This window comes from Melopsittacus undulatus, chromosome 1 (genome assembly GCF_012275295.1).
Source record: "Melopsittacus undulatus isolate bMelUnd1 chromosome 1, bMelUnd1.mat.Z, whole genome shotgun sequence".
NCBI lineage: Eukaryota > Metazoa > Chordata > Aves > Psittaciformes > Psittaculidae > Melopsittacus > Melopsittacus undulatus.
The window spans coordinates 50,218,030-50,241,023 of record NC_047527.1 but is presented as its reverse complement, the minus strand read 5'-3'; the positions used below and the strand labels follow the sequence as shown (position 1 = coordinate 50,241,023).

The 22,994-nt window shown below is 36.5% G+C and overlaps 1 protein-coding gene across 1 annotated transcript in view; it reads left to right on the top strand.

The window, feature by feature from the left end:
- The window catches only part of LPIN2 (lipin 2), a 40,143-nt gene that overhangs the window by 5,601 nt on the left and 11,548 nt on the right, over positions 1-22,994 (top strand). The window contains exons 2-8 of the mRNA XM_034062431.1: positions 8,297-8,497; positions 10,172-10,267; positions 12,591-12,889; positions 17,321-17,428; positions 21,142-21,265; positions 21,922-22,243; positions 22,489-22,588. Coding sequence (XP_033918322.1) covers positions 8,306-8,497; positions 10,172-10,267; positions 12,591-12,889; positions 17,321-17,428; positions 21,142-21,265; positions 21,922-22,243; positions 22,489-22,588 — 1,241 coding nt within the window. The 5' untranslated portion in view covers positions 8,297-8,305. The remainder of the gene's footprint in view (positions 1-8,296; positions 8,498-10,171; positions 10,268-12,590; positions 12,890-17,320; positions 17,429-21,141; positions 21,266-21,921; positions 22,244-22,488; positions 22,589-22,994) is intronic.

The following is a 22,994-nucleotide window of genomic DNA, read 5'->3' as shown; positions in this document are numbered from 1 at the left end:
CTAAAATGGAAAATTTAATTCCAATTTCATCCAAGCTACCTTCAGCCTTTATATGGAAAATTTTAGCAAGTATATATATACATATGTATATATTTTATTAGAGGCAAAGCTTGATGGTATGTTTCCACTCTACTAGAGGAAAAGCTCTAGCTGTTTTCTCATAGAAGAATTGTTGTGCACCTTTCAGAAAGGATCTGAGGCCCAAATGGTCTTAATTCAGTATGTCTTCCATCATTTCTGTCTGAATTTATTCTATTTTGGCAAAGTTACTAGCCTTTGGATTAGGCTTAAAAGTCTATATTGAGAATGGATGGACTTTTGCAGTCAGAAATAACAGGTGCTGTATTGACTGTATTTTACCACAAGCTGGAATTAGCAGAGCTTCATTTCCAGTTTCAGTAAGCAGATGCATCAGACCACGGCTAGGATAGAGAACTTGGGCAGAGGAAAGTGTTTTCAGTCCTAGTCTGTTTTTCATAATCTCTATAGGAGTATTAGGAACTTTCCACTTTGTTTGCACTCTATAGGAAAAGTGTAAAAAAAGTGCATGAAACTGTGATGGACTTCAGGAATCAGAGTTGAGGCTTGGGGAGAAGGGACCTGTTCTAGTGTTAGGCTGGGGTGGGGGACTGAGAACTGTGGTGCTTAAGTCATAGCTGACCAGTAAAATGATTTGGGGCAAAATGAGGTGAAAGAAACATAGGGGCATGAACAAGTGTTGCCCCATACTTGCTGTACCTATTAGACATGTTAATTAGAGAAGGATTTGTCTTACTCATTCTAATCTCCTAGCCTGAGTTTTCCATTGCATGGCTGAAGAACACATTGCATGGCTGAAGTAATACTGTATCTCTGAGATGCTGTAAAACTAAACGATTGCAATCAAGTACATTATGAAGGTTACTATAGAAAAGTAGTACTTAAAATGGTATTGTACGTCCCACCAGGGATTTTGACTAATGAGCAAAGCGATAAAATGTGTAGACCCACAAAGAGCAGAAAAAAAAAAAGAACCCAGGGTGGTGACTGATATTTCTTAGCAATATTAACTTGCATGAAACTAGTGAAAAAACTCATATGTGCTTTCTAAGGCTAAACCACACTAAAATTTACTCACACCAAAGACCTGATTAAGGTTGCATGAAAAACATTGCTTCTGCTATTTCCATACTGGGCCACTTGCTTTTCAAATCTAAAGCTAATTTTCTTGTGTAAATTGTAAGCATATTATGTAGAACTGAAACTTATTCAGATGGAATTATGTTTTATTTACCATATTAATTTTGAGAAATAAAAGACAAGGAGGCTTGCTAAATGTGCAAAGCTTATTACCTGGCTTAATTTTACCTTACTGCAGTGACTGCAGTTTTATCTGTATTATAGAAAATCTGTCTTCTGAAATGCTTTTAGAAGCTTTGAAGAAAATAATATCAATCTGAAATACTAAAATAGAATAGATAAAACATTGTACACAAAAAAACCCAACACACAAACCAACCAACATAAAGCTAAGTAAAAAGTGTTCAAAAAGAAGCACCATCTTGCAAAGCTGGCTTCCATTCTGCTCATACCTGTGTGATTTTTACCATATATTAATGGAGCACTCATGATAAAGTAATGATGAACAAGCAGAGAATACATCTATTAGTTCTTAATATTCTATGAAAATGCCTGTCATGTCTGCTAACAAAACCAGTAATTTTTCTTGTGAAGAGCTACATTAAACATTCATTGTATAGAAAAGGACCCAGACATGGTAGCAGCTTATTCGTAGAATCATAGAATAGTTAGGGTTGGAAAGGACCTCAAGATCATCCAGTTCCAACCCCCCTGCCATGGGCAGGGACACCTCATACTAAACCATATCACCCAAGGCTTCATCCAACCTGGTCTTGAACACTGCCAGGGATGGAGCATTCACAACCTCCCTGGGCAACCCATTCCAGTACCTCACCACCCTCACAGGAAAGAATTTCTTCCTTATATCCAGTCTAAACCTCTGCTGTTTAAGTTTCAGCCCGTTACCCCTTGTCCTATCACTACAGTCCCTAATGAAGAGTCCCTCCCCAGCATCCCTGTAGGCCCCCTTCAGATACTGGAAGGCTGCTACGAGGTCTCCATGCAGCCTTCTCTTCTCCAGGCTGAACAGCTCCAACTTTCTCAGCCTGTCTTTATACAGGAGGTGCTCCAGTCCCCTGATCATCCTCGTGGCCCTCCTCTGGACTTGTTCTAACAGTTCCATTGCAGCCTTACTTGCAGGTGTAGCAGTCCCAACACTCCATTTAGGAGTGTGTCATCAAGACTGGTTTAGTTTTGGTCTTGATTGTAGTTCTTTAGTTATTTTGGAAACCTACCTTTGGCTGCAGCCAATAATGTGTTTCATTGGCTTTGCATCAGAGCCTAATACATAAATGTACAAAACTTAGAGGAGAATAGTGTGAATGTAGTAGTAGGATCCTAGATTATTTTTTAGACTGTAATTCGATCAGCATTCTTCCAGCATCTTCTGTAGCAGACATAAAGTAACACCTTGAGGGTGGGGAGGAGATGCTTGGGTTTAAGGTAATGAGAATATGTCTACATTGAGGGAATATTAATGGTCTTTAGAGATTCTTTCACATTCAGGGTAGACTTGTTTCCTTATACTCCTACATTCCCTCAGTTATTTCACATATTCACAATACTATTTTGAAAAATAATGACATATCAGAATTCCTCACATTGAAAACTGATTCTTGTTCTCAGTCATAGAGCTAGATATACAGTAAGTGTGTATGTGTTGTCCACACATCTGAATTGTACTGCTTTAACAATTCAGTTTAAAGAAAGCAGGAAAACTTCTCAGGAAAAAATATTTTTGTGTGTATTGGTTTTGTGTGGTTTAATATAAGCTTTGCACCAGGTCAGTTTACTATTGTAATGCAGTTTCAGAAACAGGGAAAAATAGCCCATAAATACTAGACCCTGAAATGTCATCAAATTTGTCCCATAAAATGTTACTAGCTAGCCCAATGAAGCCATTAGGGGAGGGAGCAGGCACATGGAGTGGCAGCAGGCATTCTTGATTTAGGTGTTCTGCAGGCTGAACTAGGACTTTGAATGCTGCCTCAGGTGCTAGAGTTGCACCAGTGGGCAAAAAGTCTCCAAGTGAGCTAATGTAGACTTTGCTTAAGAATCATTAACTAAATCCCTGTTTCTTTCCATGGGAGCTCCAGCTAAAGTCACGTGACTTGGTGTAAAACAAGATCATTACCTATCAGTGCAAACATATGGCAAGTGTGGCCGTATTATTGCTTATCTCCAACACTGCAAGGGGGCTGTGACATTTCAAGCAAAGCCTATTGGTGAGGGAGTTTCTGTGTGAGCTTTCTTAAAGAAGTGCTTCCTTTTTAATCCTAATACTGCATGGGAAAATATACCAAACACTTTTCTCTGAGACTAGAAGATTTATATAATTCTTCTGCTTCAATGGAAAAAGAAGAAATGCTGGTACAACATTTTGATATGGCTGTAAGCTTTGTATTTATCTGTACTGTGGAAAGTTAGTTTCCCTTCGTCTGAGATGCATTTCTTAGAAAAGGATGGTTTTGAAGATGACTTTAGTAGAAGCGTTGTTGCTGTCCATGAAAGAGTTCCTTCTGGAATCTTGGTGAGTTTGACAGATTGATTGTTAAGTATGGTTATATAATTTCCTATAGCATAGTTAAAATGCATTAAGATTGCCAGCCTATATCAAATATTGTGTGCAAGATTTTAATTAGGCATTCAAAAGACCTACTTTGTTTCCCACTTTTGTTCTCTAAGTGCTCTGCGCAGTACCAGGAACAATCCTAAACCCAAATTAAAATCTTTGCTTAGGAGCAGAGGTGGTTTTCCAACTTTTACAGTTGTCCTGTTTCACACAGTTATTCCACTTCTCCATCTTCTTAGGGTATGAAATAAAAACCAGTAAAATGCTTGCAAAAGATTTTTGTTGGTTAAGGAAAGCTCCCAACTCATAAATACATATATAAATGCAAATATAGGCAAAATGAGATAAATTGAGGGAAACTATTGCTATGCATGTTTTTGTTTTCTACGTAATCCCTTGAAATAAATGCAATGTGTTTACTGTTTACATCATGTGGTATTAGACTGTCTTTCAATCCTCTAAATGTGTGTCAAAATAAATGGGATGTATGAACATCTACCCTCTTACAAGCTAAGATCTACATTTAAGTAACTTTTTCTTGCAGTGTTAGTTAAAATTTGTGCTATCTGAAGCTGTATGTCTTCAGAGCAATCTGACAGCTTGTCTTTGAGTAACTTGCACTCTTTTTCTGTTGCTGAATTGGGTATATGTAGTGTTCATGTTCATAGGGGTCCACCTGTACAAAAGGTGTTAGCATTAAGAACACAAAAATATAGCTTACTATTACTAAAACACTACTCTAAATGCACAGAAAACACAAATTTGTGGACAGACTTTGGTTATATCTTGCACTTGTATATAGATACTACTGAATAACATTAAAAAAATCATTCAAGAGAACATGTTGGGCTTGTAGCAGCCAAAATAACATCTTTGTTAATAGTACATAGATATAATTCATATCCACAAAACCTCCTGCTCAGGTTATGTTAATGTAAACATTTCCTGGTGATAAGCTTTGAAAATTTGGCTATCATGTAGAACATGTTAGATACTTAATCTGAGTTGTATTACTGTTTGATTGTTATTTCTGAGGGCCATTCTGTCAGTCATTGCTGTAACATGAGGAAGTCAACCAGCATACACAGGCTTAATTTTAGTTTATCTGATTTGAGCATTTTATAGATGAAGGCACGTAATTTTATGTTTAGCTCTTAAACTTCTGCCATAGATATTTTATTTTCTTATTTTTTATTTACTTTTATGCCCTCTCTCAAAAGGAAAGGAAAAAGGCAGTTTCAGTTTCTGACTTCTGTAGTGTAATGGCTTCTTGCCAGAAAAAAAATCTTTTTTTATGATACAGGACAGAGAGATCGTTTTCCCCCATTCCAATTACCATTGCACTTACCTTGGCAGTATTAACATATTCAGCTATGAGAAATTTTGCAAACTAGCTAGTATATTAGGTATTGATAGCCTTTTAGTTTGCTATCATAGAAGAATAAGTAGTAGTGAGCTATATTAACTTTAGCAGAGTTCTGGAATTTTACTGCTTCAGGTAATATATGTACTTTGGATAGCAAAATAAATAAAACCTAAAGTAAACCTAAAGTTAAACGGTATTGTGAAGTATTTCTGCAGGGTCCTTTCTTAGCTTGGCTTGTCCATCAGACTTCTGTCTTGAGTTTCAGAACTGGAAATTGGCATGCCTTTTAGGTTCTTGTAGTAGATTGTGAAGGCATACTGCTCTTTCTTTTCTGCTTTCAGGACAATGTTATTTAATGAATCCTTGCTAAGCATGAAATAGGGTTACTGAGGAAATACTTTGTCTTACTAGTTATTCTCTGATCAGGCTGTTTCTGTTGTATTTGCGAAAATTAACACAATAACATTTTACCCTGTTCCTCTCTATAACTCTATGGTCAGGTTCTCTATTGCTCACCACAAGTTTTCCAACAATATACAATAAAACTTAAAGCAATTCCTCTCTCTCCCATTTTAAAATCTCCTAGCTGCAATTCTATTGACATTTGAGATAAATTCAATGTCTCATGTTTTTCAGGCATGTAGTGACACTTTATTTCTATTTGATCATTTGCTTACTACAGTTTGACCCTTCTTAAATAACATGTTTATCTTTCAAAGTGGACCCTTATGTTAAGAGTTGAACTACAACCTGATAAGCAATAATGTACACTACTTTCTGATCTACAATTTTGTTTATTTACAATATACAAAACAATGCTTGTGTTAAGACTTGTGTCATAAAAAGCTTCTTTCCTTATGAACAGTGTTTTTAATAGTAGGTTCAATCCTTCATAACTTTGTCACACAAAAGAGGTTATTCTGTTTGTGTATGTTTTGTGGCTATGCGGTGAGCTACAGAAATGTAACTAAGATCTGGAAGAGAGATAACTTTTGCTACACAAAAGCAAGAATATATGAAAAATAGGTGAATGTTTCAGTCTTGTAAGGGTTTTTTTGTGATTTTTCTGTGGCTAGTCAGTGTCGATTAGCATGTATGTGAGGGAAAAGTAGATTATTTATCAACTGAGCTCAGTTCTTAGCAGTTGTTTTGAAATTCTGATTTTTAAACAGTTGCTACTGATATGATAGATAATTCCTTGCTAATGTCCACTTCTCAAGTCCTAAAATGAAATATATGAATAGACACTCTATTAAAGGACTGTATTCGTGATTATGCTATGCATTTCTTTTTAACCAATTCAGTCTCCTTGGTGACGTGAAATCAACTTTTCTTAGTAAGCCAATACCATGGACTCCTCTTGGAAGCAGCCAAGGTATAGCCATGAATGATAATGCCTGTGTTAGAGAATTTTTCCTAAGATTGAAACTAAAGATGTTTGGCATTGCAGAAGAAGACTGCTTGCTTAAACAGTAAAGCAGAGATGTTACTAGCCTTCTGTCTTGGGTTACAGTTCCATGAGATGCAGTAAATATCTCGCTTGTCAAAAGGAAAGATGTTCGGTTCCCTGCTCCAGCTTTTTTTTTTTCCCTAGCTTTCTGGTGCTGCCATGTGCCTCATGTCTGATGTTTGTCATATTCTTCTCTGAGCTAATCCAACTTATTAACCCACCGAAGCAACAATAACGAAAAATAGGTAGACTTTTGCGAGGGAGCTAAAGTCAGCTCATTAAGAGGGGTCAGGTGAGGAAAGGTTGAAGTGAGACTTCCCCTTATTCACCCACTTATGTATCTTATTCACCCAAGGGCATGCTATTATTAGCAAGCAGTCAATTTTATAGTTATCCGCGAAACTACTTGGAGATGAAGCTGAATTTTATTAATCACTAACATTGTTAGGGAGTCCATTCCTCTAATCTTATTAGTCACTCAGTGACAGGCTGTTCTGTCTTCATCAGCCATATTGTACAAAAGCTACAGAAGAAAATCCTCTATCATGTTACCTAACATACTAATTCTGTGGGTAATTTCCAAACAGTTTTGCATCTGTATTGGAAAACTCCATTTTCTTTTTGAGTCTTGTAAAGAGAAAGGATTGTTTTTTCTTTTTTTTTCTTTCCAAAACTCTAAATATGATTAGGTAATATAAGTTGGGCTTGAGAAGCCTGAGATGACAAAAATACTTTCATAACTGCTCTTAAGTCTCTGAAAGCAATTTTGAATCTCCTGCGTGCTTAAAATTATATTGGTACTGTTAGATGCTACGAAAGTAGCTTCCTTTTGAATGAAGGCAGTGTATCCTGTGTTACGGTAAAGAAGATTTTGAAGTCTCAGAACAGAAGTAATTAATGATCTAGATAATGAAAGCAGTATCAGGAGGAAAAACTCTTGTAGTGCAATAGTTTTGTTTAGGGGTATTAAGAAGAACTCTAAACCTTGTTCAGGGGCTCATAAAAATAGATTAGGAAATAGACAAAGAAATTCACTGCACTTTTTAGGGATATTATCCCCAAATAGGATTTCTACAGTTTGAGCCCTGTTATGTGTTATGTTTTTGCAGTGGCTCTTTGATCTTCCAAATAATACCCTTAGTTTCAGAGGCAAGTAATTGCTTGGATATATTTGAAATGAGCTTGTAGCAGTCTTTTGGGTGGGAGGCAGGAGACAACAGAATGAGAAAGGGTTGCACTTAGGTTTCCATTAGAAGAGTTTTATCTCCTCTTTCTATTAAAGCTTAGATGTTATGAGAAATCTTTGGACTTCATCAGTTATTGGAAGTCATAGTTCATGTTGTATTCTTAGCCTGAGAGATTTGCAGTCATTCAAAATTCATTTGTTCAATTAAATACTTTTAATGGAGTAGGCAGAATGTTTGATAAGTGATTCTATGGGTTTTTTTTTGTTTGACTATACCATAATCTTCTTACTGCATATATCTTCCTTTCCTTGTATTCTGTTATCAGCTCCTTACTCCCATGTAGTAAGATTACTTCGCTTAGACTGCATGTTATTTTTCAATTCTATGGTGTCCGGAGTATGAGCAACCACAAAAAAAAAAAACCTAAAAAGATTTGTTTTCTCTTGATTGAAACTTTGAGAAACCTATGGAAAGTAGGTGGTGGGTAAGATAACTCTTTACACTTAAAATAATGTATTGCATGAGTGTGTAAACTTGACATAAAATTGATTTTAAAAACTTTGATTATTAAGTTTACTTTTTTTTCCCTTCTTCTCTCTTAGTCTCAGACTATGAACTACGTAGGACAACTTGCAGGACAAGTGCTGGTTACTGTGAAGGAGCTGTACAAAGGTATTAATCAGGCCACCCTTTCAGGATGCATTGATGTCATTGTGGTCCGGCAACAGGATGGTACATTCCAGTGTTCTCCTTTTCATGTCCGATTTGGGAAGCTTGGTGTACTGCGCTCTAAAGAAAAAGTGGTAAGTTCAGAAAGCGAGCCAAGCCAAAATTTTGGATACCAATGCATTCCTTTATTTCTGCCGCCAACTTTTCCTTCTTTCCCCAGTCCCCCCATACCCAGTTGGCAGGCTAATTTAGTACAGAGCAGTTTCTCATACGTGTTGTATAGAGTGATAGTTTTGGAATAGAAAACAGAACTTCCTGTGGTAATCTAAGGACTCTGCAAAATAAACACTGAAAGAAAAGCTTTGACAACTCGAGCTATGCAGAAAGAACAGTACAAACATAGAGACTTCACTGTCTTAAAATGTTTACATTGCTGTTTATTTAAGTATGCTGGGAAAGAAATGCTTAATGCCAGTTAACTGATCCTTGATGTTGCAAGCAACTCTTTGGAATGTCTGGAGAACAAATAGAGCATATCTTAAGGGTTGGTGACCTATCATAAATGTTGCTCCCTGCTAGCACTGCTGAAGGCTGATATGCAATAGAAAATGCAGTTATTAGTATCCACAAGCATTCCTGTGTGGGCATGTTTGAAAGAGAACCTGGTACATATCTCTGTCCAGCCAGTCTGAGACTGTAGCACTACCTAACCGGATTGTCCCGCCATCCCCTTTCCATAGGCTTTAGTAGTCATTCCTAGGGAGTGAGTTGGATTTGGATTATAAATATGACGGAAAAATGGACCTATTGTGAGGGACGACTTTATGTTACTGTCAGTAGGGAGTACTGTGTATGACAGTATTGCCTGTGGGTGTGCTATCCAAAGATGGATTGATTTAAACAGATCATAAATTCTCAGGATTACATGTGGCTTTTCTCAGAAGTGACAGGACACTTCAGGAAACTACCCCCATCTTTATATCTCAGTTGTAAAAGGAGACTAAAGTGTAACTAAAAGAGTGGTTATGTCATGGCCTTTTTTTGTTTATGGTCCACACTGAGAGCTACATGCACTAAACTTTTAAGTTTATCATAAAACAGGCTAGCAGCAGTTTTCTTGTCTCTTTTTCTTTGTTTTGTTTTGTTTTGATTTCTCACTTGCTAGTGTTTTTCTTAATGAGCATGCTGATAACAGTTTAAGTACCTTTTTATGAGAATAAAAACCTTCTTCCTCTAATGACAAAGCTATGGTTGCAGAAGGGCTGTGGTCCTATGTCATATCCCCATAAACTTACCAGCAGGAAAATCTGCAACAATGATAACTGGGTTAACTGAGTTGCAGAAATAATTGTGGCATATCTCTATCCCCTTGAAACAAACCCTGCCTCCAGTAGAATTCTGCTTTATCATCTTAAGCTTTTGGTATTCAGGATTCATATTCATACCAGGCCTCAGTTCAGGTTGAGCTTTAAATATATGAACCTGAACAGTCTCAATCATTTTTCCCAGAAATAAAGACTAGATGAATGATTATTATTTATGCTTCTAGCTCTCCAAATTAGTTGAACAGGGTTCAGTCTTCAGATTTTTTTCTTATAGGCATTAGGCTGTCTGCTTAGGAGCATAATGTATTTTGCAGATTAAGAAAATAAAGACTATTATGATAACAGACTTCTTTCTAAAAGCAGAGGAAGAAGAAAGAGGCATGATTATACAGTGGAACAAAGTTTACTCTGAGATAAGTGGGCCTTAAGGTCAGTGCTTTCCCTTATGATTAATTATTTGCATTAAATTGTCTTCTTCCACAGATTGATATAGAAATTAATGGTGATGCTGTTGATCTTCATATGAAACTGGGTGACAATGGAGAAGCTTTCTTTGTACAAGAAACCGAGGAAGAAAATGTAAGTGCTTTGTGGTTCATGATGGCTACAATACAATATTAACAGAATAATGTGTTAATTATTAATATAGTGTTGCCAATGTTGGAACTTTTATGAAAGCTAGATTTTCTGTGACTGAATCTTAACATCCCTTTCATATGCTGCAAGATGCTAGTGCCTTGTACAGTTCTGCTACCAATGGTAGCAAAGTAACTATTTTTATTTTTTTATTTTTAAGAGCTTTTTTTGAAAGATATGTTGAAATTCTTATTTTTTTATTTTTTTACTTTATAGTATTTTTTTCTTATTGACTGCAGTTGTACAGTTTGCAGTGCTTTATAATAGTATTTGCCTTAGGTTCTTATAGCTTGTGCTGCTGATCTCTGTACTAATAAAAGTTGTTTATTTGGCATATTTTTAATTTGTCTTATTTTTAGCACGGTTTCTAACAATTTTATCTGTGAAATCTTCAGTAATTTCTTCAATTTGAGAATTCTTCTTGTATTATAGTAAAGTGATTAATTTCCCAAGAACCTATTGCAGCTGGAAGCCCCTGAAAAACAGAAATAACAGTTTATTTTCACTTTGATTTCTTAAGAATATGGAACCTGTGAAATCACAATATTTGTCAGTCCTGAGCTTTGGTTTTGACAGCTTTTGAATCTATTGGCATAGGTTAGCAAGACAGAAGGAAAGAAGTACTAAATACAGAGTTACAAACAGTTTAATGAAAATAGTCAGAGGAGAGAGGAAAAAAACTTTGTCTCAGTGAAGTAAAAGATGAAGTGCCAGCTTCCTGCTATTAGGAATTGGAGTCCTTCAAGGATATGAGCTTGATCCACTTTTTAGTTTAGGTGTTACTTGTTTACTGGGAAGGATTGGAGGAAACTCACATGTTGAAAGGAGTTAAATATAATTTAAAGTGGAAGGTGAAAATAAGCATTAGGACTCTAAATGGTAACTTAGGATAGGGATTCATAACATTTAAGAGAAGGGAAGACTGGGTTCTGTTATACATCACGATTAAAATCAATACTGAAGCAATGTCAGCCATTGATGAGTCTTAAGACTTTCAGAAAGAAGAGTGCTAAACACTACCTTTGTCCCCAGTATGATGTTTTAAAGGAACTATTGCACTTGCTTAGTATATTTTAATTTGCAAGGGGAGTGTATAATGTGTTCTGGAAAGCTTGTAGTTCATGTCAAAACTAGTTAGCTGCAATGCAGAGGGCTGATTTGTATTTAGTGCTTCTAGACTTTTTTTTTTTTCCCCTCAGTATTTCTGGTACTGATCCGTGTGTCCTTATAGTTACCTCTTGAAGCTGTGCTTAAGGTATGGATGTTAAAGATGTCACTGGTTCCTTATTGCTCCAGAAAAGTGTTTTCAAGTGGTCAGTCTTTGCTGTTTTCATATCTTGACAGCATTCAGAAGTAACACCACATGCCTCAAGTTATGCAGATTGGGACTATTACTATGTACTTTCAGGCATAATTTTTTTGTCAGCTTTCTTTTAACTTTTCTGTGACATTTTTTAAAATTTTCTCTTGTTATTCTGGCTTATTTGTCACTAATTGTGTATAATACTAACTTTATGTGCTATAATTTTATTTGGAGGTTTTTCACAGTGCAAAATCCCTGTGTGTCATTGGTGTATAAGGCTGTATGTTGCCCTCCTTTCTCCACTTCTCTCTACCACTAGCGGAAAAAAAACTTGTGTGTAACTCAACTCAGTGGAAAAATTGAATTTAATATTAAATAATAGCAGTTAAGACTTTGAACACATTAAAAATAAGATCAGTGCTTTGGCTGTTTCTGATCACAGTTTAGTTCCTGAATAGTCTGCAGAAGAGTCCTGTAAAATAACAGGCATCTTGTAATTAGTTCTAATCTTACCATGAAATCAAGCTCCATAAGCTTTTCTCTTTCTCCTTGCTATGCAAATTCCATTCTCTTCATTTGTTCCACTTTGTCTCTTCTTAGTGTGTTTCTTTCAGTTTAGGTGTTGGTATCTTAAGTTTCTTGTTTAGATGTAAATAAACTCTGGGCAGTACAGTGGTAAAGCTTTTCCTTCATTTGAGTTGGTCCTTCATTTGAATTGGTCAGTTGTTTATGTCTGAAACGGTAAGAATACTAATATTTTTCTGATTTTTTTTTTTTTTGTAATCCATCTAGTAAACTTGATTTCTTCCTGGATATCAGCTTCATACCATTGGGCTGCTTGTGCAGTTTTGTGTCTAAATATAGATGCAAGAATTAATCTGTAGCTGACAACTGTCCAGTATGCACAAAAAAACCCAAAATATTAAAAACCACAAACAAAACTTATTTTCTTTATTTGTTTAGGAAAAAGTTCCTGCGCATTTGGCAACGTCTCCAATACCCACTGAAGACCAGTTTTTTAAAGACACTGACAATCATTTGAAATCGGGGGAGAATGAGAGGACATGTGCAAACTCTGAAATTCCACACTCTGTGGAAACAGAGATAGTATTCACCCCAGGTTCTGTGAAAAAGAAAAAAAGAAGAAGAAAGAAATATAAACAAGATAGCAGGAAGGAAGATCAGATATCTTCTGCTGGGACGGAAGAGATTTTTGAAATGGAAATAAGCTCTGATGATGAAAAAAGTGTTCAACCCATAAGGTAAACTATCAGATACTTGCTGACTGCTTTCAGTGTTATCACTGGACATTTGGTATGTGACTTGTACCTTTCCTCTATGCATGTTTCAATAGGCTCAAACAAACAAAACTCCAGATTATCTTCCACATCTTTCAGAATCCTTCAAGTTTTGTCATTTTGTTACGAATATGAAATCCAGTTAACCCCATTCTGGTAGAAAAGTGTTGTCTCTTTCAGTATGGGTCTTCAAGGAAGTCTTAAATTTAATAAGTACCAAATATTAGTGCAACAAAAACATTGAATCAGAGTGTTACCACATCTGTGACCAATAAAACACAACAGAGAAAATTTGGATTTTAAAGTGTTTTTTCATATGTCTTGTGGCTTCTTAGTTCATTTGCCTTTTTTTTTAATTGTCATTTTAATATCAATGAATTGTCACTTAGATATTCACAGCCCTGTTTAAGTCTGGGACTGGGAATTTTGCTTAGTTTGAGATTTTTCTTTCTGTTTAAGAAAAGCAGTCTTTGTTCAGCCTTCAGTCTTAAGAGTATTAAGGCGACAGTAACTTGTCATAGTGAAACATCAAAAATAAAAATAACCATCAAGTACAGGAAGAAAGAAAATGTAACCCATGAATTGTTTATTCTTTAATGAATTATTACAAATGCATAAAGAATTTAGGAATGTCACCCTAATAATGGCTGTTTTCATCCAGTGTTTAGAATGCAAGCTACTGTGCTAGCAATTATCTTAATTTGAGTAGAGATGAATAAAAAATTGTAGGTTTGATTGAAATGTCAAATGTTTAGTCATAGCTGAACAGACATGTTTCCCTAAAGGTTACTTTGGTTTTATACTTTGTGCCCTTTAGAATTAAAGATTTAAAAGGCTTTTTCTTTGTAAGCCATGTTTTGTTTTGGTTTTGGTTTTTTTACATATATATATAAACAGAAACAGCAGTAGAAATGCATTCTCAGTCAGAGAAGAGTGTTGTGATTTGAAAGGAAGACCACTTTTGTAAAAGAATGCTGTTTTTTTTTTTTGTCACTAGCAAGGAGTGAAAAAAATACATTGTAGTAATGGAAGCCCAGAGACAGTATGTTTGTGGCTGTTTATCTGTTGGTGGAGTTCATATACAGCCAAAACATCTTCATATACAGCCAAAACATTGGGTACCAAGGGAAGAAATAAGATACCTTGCAATAGGAGTACACTTTCTTCCAAAGGTTTATTTTTGCATCCTGTGGGGGTGTAAGGTGATATTAGCAGGTTTGTTTGGGTTTAGGTTTTCTCTTAGCTATAAATGTGTGGCTCTGAAAAAGAAAAAAGAGACTATGAAAGCGTAACTGTTATTAGGTGTAGCTTCAGATTTCAAAGAGAGTCTGGTAAAGGGAGGCTGATGTTCCAGCAGAAGGTCAAAAATTCAGTGACAGGTACCAGCATAAAATGTCTTATCTAGTTCTGTTCTCATAAAGTAGAAAACAAGCTGTTTCCTGTTATTTGGGAAAATCCATTTCCAAGTGTTTATTCAGCTTTTTAAAAAACACGTCCTTTGTTGTTCCTAGCTATGATTTAGGTAGTGCTTGACTTAACCAGGAGGACTGAGATTGCAGAGTGTACAACTCAAAAAATGAGAGTATTATTTCTCCAGTGCTAAGACTGTTAAAGTAGTGATTTGTCTCTAAAATTTTACATATTTATTTAGACCATATATAAAGTGGGTAGGATGAGAAGTGATAGTGCTGTTTATAAATGTTGCAAAATAAATAGCTTAGAATTGATAAAGGGTCTCAAAGTTGTAAGTGGATGCATACTGATTTTTCCATTCTTATTGTCAATAATCTATGACTGCATTTGGTTTTTTTAACCTTCAGATTCATTCACTTACAGATGAAATTTGCTGGTTTTGATGCTTCATGTGAACTCACTTGGTTCACATGTAAATAAAATCTCTTCAGTACTACCTGTATGTCATCTTGCTTCCCCCTGAAGTGGTAGTATTGAGAATCTCTGTAAAAAATTTTTATGTGTTTATTTAATTGTTCACTAATACCTCTTTCTTTTGGAGATAGCACTGCATACAAACATAGTATGAAGTGTTTTTGTCATGATTTACAAATACAGAGGACATGCAGTCTCTGCAGCTCACATCACAAGTCAAGATGTCATCCCTAAGTTTCATAAGAATGCTACTACTGACTAAGAAGCTATTAAGACATTTGTAGAGTTCAATATTTAATACAGTCTAAACTGTCTTGCAAATGAAAGATTTCTGCAGATGAGGTGCTCCTTTAACTGCTTGGGGTCTAATGGGCTGTACTGAGTAAGCATGCAAATTCCAAATGTTTACATTGTTTAATAGATGTCTTGGTTTTGCCTGGGATAGAGTCATTTTTCTTCCTAGTAGTTGGTACAGTGCTGTATTTTGCATATACTATAAGAATACTGTTGATAGCACACCAGTGTGTTAGTTGTTGTTAAGCAGTACTTAGTCAAGGACTTTTCAGATTCCCATGCTCTGCCCAGTCAGGAGGGGCACAAGAAGCTGTGAGGGAGCACAGCCAGGACAGTTGACCTGAACTGGCCAAAGGGTATTTCCATACCATAGAACATCATGCTGAGTATATAAACTGGGGGGAGTTGGCTCCAAGGTGCCAGTATTGGTCAGCAGTTGGAGAGCAATAGTACTGTGCATCATTTGTCTTCTGAGGGCTTTATTCCTCTCTCTCAGTTTCCCATTATTATTATTATTATTAGCCTGGGAAAGAATGGCTGGAAAGCTGCTTGGCAGAAAAGGACACAGGGGTGCTGATGGACCATGGCTAAACGTAAGCCAAGAGTGTGCCCAAGTGGCCAAGAAGGCCAACAGCCTGTATCAGTAACAGTGTGGCTAACAGGGCCAGGGCAGTGATCCCCCTGTACTGGGCACTGGTGAGGCCACACCTTGAATCCTGTGTTCAGTTCTGTGCTCCTCACTACAAGAGAGGTACTGAGGTGCTGGAGCAGGTTCAGAGGACAACGAAGCTGGTGAATGTTCTGGAGAATAAATCTGATAAGGAATGTCTGAGAGACCTGAATTTGTTTAGTCTGGAGAAGAGAAGGCTCAGGGGGGGGACCTTATCACTACAGTTACCTGAAATGAAAGTAGAGAGGAGCTGGCTGGTCTCTTTTCCACGTAATAAGCCATAGGACAAGAGGTAACAGCCTCAAACTTCTCCAGGGGAGGCTGAGATTGGGTACTGGGAAAAATTTATTTGCAGAGAGGGTGATCAGGCATTGGAAGAGGCTGCCCAGGGAAGTGGTGGAATCATTCCCTGGTAGTTTTCAAAAAATGTGTAGATGAGGCCCTTAAGTGACATTGTTTAGTGGTGGTCTTGGCAGTCCTGAAAGACTTGATGATCTTAAAGTTCTTTTCCAACCTAGTTGATTCTATGATTGTCGTATTTTACTTTTATTTCAGTTATTAAACTGTTCTTAATCCATTGCTTTTACCTTTTTTCAATTCTGCTCCCCATCCCACTGAGAGAGGCCTGAGGAGGGGGAAGTGAATGAGCAGTTGCATAGTACTTAGTTGCCAGCTGGGGTTAAGCCACAATGGATAATGTTCCAATCTTTTCTTCATCCATGAGAGAAATTAGTGTTACCATTCCAAAACAAGTCCAGTGCAACTGTGTTGTAAATGAAAGAAAAACACTTTTTTCTTTCTTAAAGGCTTAAAATAACATGTATTGCAGTTTATACTCAAATTCCAGGCTTATCTTCCTTGTATTCTATCCACTGTATATGCATGATGCCCTTGATCTAACCTCAAAACAAGTTGTATCCTGAGAATAGCTGTTTACTGAATTAAATCCAGAAAGCTGTAAAAAGATCTGAAGTACTTATGATGGTAATATTCAACAGGGACTTCTTTGTAAAATAGAGTGCATGCCTGCTCAGTGGGTTTTGCTCTTCTTCATTGTTTTGGTTTTGGGTTTTCTTCTGTTACAGATATTGAGTAGACTTCCCAGTGCAAAATGAACCCCACTGTTCAGAAAAGTGCAGTGCTTCTAGATACCTGTAGGTCATGTTAATTTGTAAATTCTTGTGTAAATTCTGAGGCTAATATCTCGAAAGAGGTACTAGAAAGGTTATGTGTAAATCTGTATGTTCATCTTTGGGTTTTAGTAATATTAGCTCCCTATATGGTGTAATACCATTTATGCTATTTTGACTTCTTCAAGACTAAATTACTATGTGTCAAGGGTAAGAGTTTTTGAAGTTGCAGTAATTCAAGTATTAATAATAGTTTCAAGAAATTTTATATTATAAAAGGTATGTTGCAAACAGTTCTTGAAACTATACACTTTTTTTAATCTTGGATTTTTAATAACATATAAGTAACTTTCCTAACTGAATTAGTAATGCAGATTTCTTGCAGCTGACTTGTTATCTTGTGTTTCTTCCCAGAGGATCCTCAAATTCATCACCAAAGGGTGAAGAACAAAAAGAATCTTTGATTTACCACTCGAAGGATCATTACCCCTTATCTGATGGAGACTGGTCCCCCCGGGAGAAGTAAGTCACTTTGTAATGTTATCATAGTGTAATGGTGAATAATTGTAAAAAAACCAGTGTGCCTTCTAATTAATTCCCCCCCAATCTATCAAACATGCCTAACTTTTATGATGTCAAATGCAGCATTTGATATTTACTTGGAACTTTGTGAACTTTTGCTCTACTGTATGTATTAAAAAATATTTGTCTTTTGTTTTTTCTCTCAAATGAAGAAATGACAACAAAAGCCTTTCTTGTTAAAATTCATTATTAAAGAAAGAAAATAGAGTTAATAAGATTTCCTTAGGTTGAGAAGTATATGAAAAATTACTTGTTCCCTATGATTTACCCTTCACCCTAGCATAAGCAACACTTGATGTGCCATAAAGGAGAAGTGTTGAGTATGTAAGATTTTTTGCCAGGTGAAGTAATGCAGATTACTTGAGGTAAAGCCAGGTGCTAGCTTGAATCATATTCCACTTCAGAACAGGGGACTTGCTACTTACTGGAGTTCTGTACTGTTCTGATAAATCAGTATTAGTTGGTTGTGGATTCCTACAAATGGCATAATACAGCTTACCAGTCAGTTTTCAGTTACAGTAACTATAGCATTTCTGTTTATACATTCAAGCTCTTTAGTTTCTGATGTTCATTTTATTATATTCCTCTTGTCAGTTTCTAGATTTTTCAAGGCTTAACCTTTGGATTTCCCCACTCTAACATCAATTTCTATTTGCATAAGGAAGCATTCTGTCCATATGCAGTAGTACTCCAGATAAATTTTGTACTTTTCCTTAACCTTGGACATAGGGAAGAACATACATACAGCACATAACATGATGAGCAGTATCTTGGTTCATCTTAACTCTTTAGTGAGTGTCTAGTTTTACTGCTTTTCAGTTTGACTGAGGAACCTTCCTCGTAGCAGATTCATTCACAGTGCCAGTGAGGGTTACTCTGCAGACTTGTATGATAGCCATTGCTGCAGTTAGCTGCTCAGTGCACAGGTACCTGATCTTTTGTATCAGTAGATGCTAGTGCAGAATAGAAGAGATGAAGCTTCAGAAAATGCTTTTTAAAGTGCATATATTCTCTCTGCTTTGGGTGTTTCCAAGACTGTGTTCTCAGTAGAGTCTGAATGTACCATACCATGCTTGGGACCTGCTAATTGCCCCAGTGCATAACTTGTTAATGAGCAGAAGCAGTTGGACAGGAAATCCCATTATTGTTCTTGTGTATGTTTTTGGGTTAACAACCACATCCTCAATTGAACTTGATGAGATTTAGCCTTCAAATGTTCCCTAAAGGTTTGTGGTTTGTGACTGAAAAGCAGTCAACTGTTTGACCCTGAGGATTGACACAATGTTGTATGGATTATATCACCTAGATAACTGGAGCTTAAAGGCTGATATTCCTTTTCAGTTTATAAAACTCTAGCTAACATAGGCTAGCAGGCTGTATCTGAGTGATATGATTCACATCTCTCTTCTTGTTTACATATTTAGGGGATAGTCTGTCCTGACAACTTGTTTGTGCATCATGTGAGATACCTTGGCTCTTTATAGTTTGAGGTTTGTGGGTTTTTTGTTTGTTTGTTTTAACAAAAAGGTATGTGGTGCAGATTGCAGTACCACAGAGAACTTGGCTATTTTCCTTTCTTCCAGGAGGGCGGTTGGGTGTGAAATTGTCTCACATGAGCCGTCTAGGAGAAGAGAAATTTTGCATTAAATTATTTCTCCTAAGCCACCGAAGAAAGATTGTATAATGTAGCCATTGTGCAGTTAAAAAGAAATGGGAGGTTTTAATAACCTCCTTTTTGGAGATCTGGAAAAGCTAACTGACTTGTAGTTGAGGTTGGTTGTCTTGCTATTCAGAACCCTTTCAGGGAGCTACAGGAAAGATGATAGGCTAGGTCTTTTCAACGAGAACACTTATGTATGTCCTACCCACTATAATAAAGTCAAAAGCATAACTACCAATTATTTGATACCTGATAATATCAGTGTTCTTCCTGTTTTAACAAGCAGTGTTAGCATGACTAGGTCATTATCACAAGTATGGACCTTTTGACTAAAGACTTCTGGAGAATGATAATGGGAGACTTATGCTTTGGGAGAATTGGAACAGGCAGGTTCTGTATCCAAATTTTGCAGGTACTGCTGAATATTAAGAATTAGGCTTAGAAACAGGTTAATATTTCTGCATGGCTTCCAACTGACTTGTGATATAGTCCAAAGACATTATTTGGCATGTAGGGAAAATGAGTTCATACTCTGCCTGAAAACAAATAAGTACATGTATTTTCATCAGTATGTTTCTTTAAGCCCTTCTAACAGTACAGAAAAAGTAATGTCTGTAGGAAATTGTTAAAAGAGAACTGAGGGGGATAAATCTCTAAGTCATTTCCTTTTTGTTTCCCTGGGTGATGAATGCTGGAAGTTGACAGTGAGATGATGAATCACCACTGCAGAAATGCTTAAATCTCCTGCTATCTTGGATTTTTTGGTGTCCCTCAGTAATAGGGGGGATTCTTTATGTCTGAATTGTGATCAGTTTAGTCTCATAAGATACTGCAAAAGCCCTGGCTCCACAAGCCTCCAGGAAGTTTCAGATGTGATACTGTATTAGATAACTAATTCCTGTAGGAATTTTGAAGGGAAATAAAAAAAAAAAATCCATAAATTAAATATCTGCAGGGGTTACTGAATCTGAGTCAGTGGAGTGCTGCTGCAGCAACAAAAGCAAATGGGATCTTGTGCTGCATCTGCAGGGCTGTTAGCAGCAGAGATAGTCCCACTCTGTTGGTTAAACCATACCTGGAGTGCTGTGTCCAGTTCTAGTCCCTACAATTTAATTTAAATATTGAGGTTTATATATACCTTTAAACCAAAACAAAACAAGCAAACCCTAAACAACCCAGAATATGCTATGAGTGTAAGTGTAAAAAGAGTAGCATTTTTGTAATATGCAATGTAATTGCCCTGTTAAAGGATAGACTCAGAGCTGTTTCAACACTAAATGCTACTTCAAAACAGCCAACCTCTTGTGTTTCCTTTCCTCCCTAAGATCGTAAGAGCAAATTGATTTCAAAATCACACCTTTCTAGCATTTCGTAGAGTGAGTTCTTCTGGCTTAAAAGTAGTCTTGCGTAAAGTAAGTTCAGAGATCTGTTTCTGTTTTATGGATAATCACTACTAGGAAAAATAGGGTGGAGTTTAAAAGGTTGCGTAGTCCTAATACATCTGAAGGAAATTTTCAAGTAATCTTCCTTCCCTCTCTGGAGTTATGTTGTTAATGTTGGTTGGTGCTGTTGTGTGTATTTGTGGGCTAGATTTACAGGATTTTTATTACTCAAGTCTTGGCAGGCAAAGGTTAAATGCTGTATTTTTACAGAGGAAAGAAACTTAATTTCTGTCTTACTTTTAGATAAACTTTTTTGGTTTATTCTGTTTTGTTTGGAAAATGGAACATGGGCTGAGGGGAGAGCTACACCTACACTGCATATGTAGTGGAGGAATCTGTTTTAGGATGATAGCTATGTAAGTCGTTTAATGTGATTTTGGTCTTAACCTATTTTCTTACTGTCTGAAAACCCTGCTGGGCTTCTTGCCATGTTGCCGAATAATTGGAGCTCTGTTAAGCTGTAGAAAACTCTACCAACAGTAGCTGCACAACAAATGCATTTTAAACACTGTGTAGCGCTTTTTTTTTTCTTGTTCTTGTTGATTTGCTAGCCCTTTCTCTGAGCCAGTCTGCCCGAAAAGTGATTCAGAACTAGAAGTTAAACCTGCTGAGAGCTTGCTCAGATCTGAATCTCACATGGAATGGACATGGGGAGGATTCCCAGAATCGACCAAGGTAAATTTATGTGTTTTTTCTCTCCTTGTGAACTGAGCTTTGGCATATCTAAAATTGTGTCCAAAGAGAGGTTTGGGAATTCCCTGCCGCTGTTTGGAATAATTCAGCTGCAGCAGGAAAGTAGCACCCCCTTGTGGCTGTCACATAATCAAATTTGTGGAGCTCGAAAGCTGGTCAGCAAAGTAATTCCAGAAAACCTAGGGTAAAAATCTGACATTTTTGAATTTTTAGTGAGAAACGTCAGAAAGTAACTTGAGAGATTTAAAATCCTTTGGTTTAGGCTATTTTACAGCTCATTCCAGAGGAATTGTTGCCTTGATACAGTAAATTTTTATCTAACAGCTAGTGACAGTAGCCCTGGTACGTCTACATTTATGCTTTTTCTTTTTTTTTTTTTTTTTGCTGTGGTTTGAGCAAGTCAGCACTTCCCCTGTGCCTCTTTCTTTACTTAACTTGTCAATAAGCTAATGTGAAGCTTCTGTTGCAGGGAACTTTGCTAATTAGCTGAGGCATGGTTTATGTTGCTAAACCACATTTAAATTCTTACCCAGTTTACTTGTCACCAGGACTTGTACCAGGAGTACAAGTTTAATGTTTAGACCAGAATAAAACAAGCATGCGAAATGAGAGGATTTGAGTAGAGTTTTGTTTTTCAGATAAGCAAGAAAGAGAAACTGGATCATCCCAGAACAGCTACTATTACTCCATCAGAGAAGACTCATTTTAGGGTCATCCTCAGCTCTGATGAAGTTGAAGATGATGATGATGTGAAAGATTCTGTCTGTACAGTACTAAAACCTGAGCCAAGAACTCATCCTCTGCTTAAGCAGATGGATGTTAAAGATTCTCTTGCTTCTGCAATCACAGAACCACAAGACCCATTTCCATTAGATGCTGATCATCATTCCAGACTGTTGGTGGATCCTTTACCAGAAACAAAGCCAACAGCAAAAACTGACTCTCCTTCAAAAAAGAAAGGTATATAATAAAGTTGTTGATTCTTTCCTTCAGTATGATCTACTAAATTTAAAGCCATAGTGTGAAAAATACAAATGTGCCTTTTCAATTTTTCCTATTTAAACTCTTATCTGATTAAAAGTATAATTAAACTCTTGGATTTATAAATGCTACAAGTAAGTCTGAATCATCCACAGTTATGATTATATTTTATGTGTCTGTAATGGTAGCTTCATCTGAGTAATCTTAATTGTTGAAATTAACAGGGGTGCACAAACGAAGTCATCATCAGGGGCCTGATGATATTTACTTGGAAGACCTAAAGGCTTTGGAACCTGAAGTTGCAGCACTCTACTTTCCCAAAAGGTAATTTTGAATTAAGGCCCTATGGGTCTGGGATTATACTGCAGTTGCACGATGTGACATACTGTTATTTAGGTATCATTTAGGTAGGTATTTAGTTCTCATTGTGAAAATTTCTTTCTGATTTGACAAAAAACACATTTAAAGATCATGCATGAAGTCATTATTGAGAGTTTTCGTCTTTGTGGAATTTGTATGTTCTGCAAACATAGAAGGGGGGAGTAAGTTTAAACTGCACATTTCATTTGTAGCAGTAGTCTCTTTTGCTACATTGCCAGCTCTGGATAAGCACACATCAATTATTTTTTGCATTCCCTGTACGTCCCTTCTAACTTTTTTTTTTAATACAAAAAATTTCACAATATAAAAAAAACCCCACAAAATGTTCATGCAAGGCAACTAAGTCTCA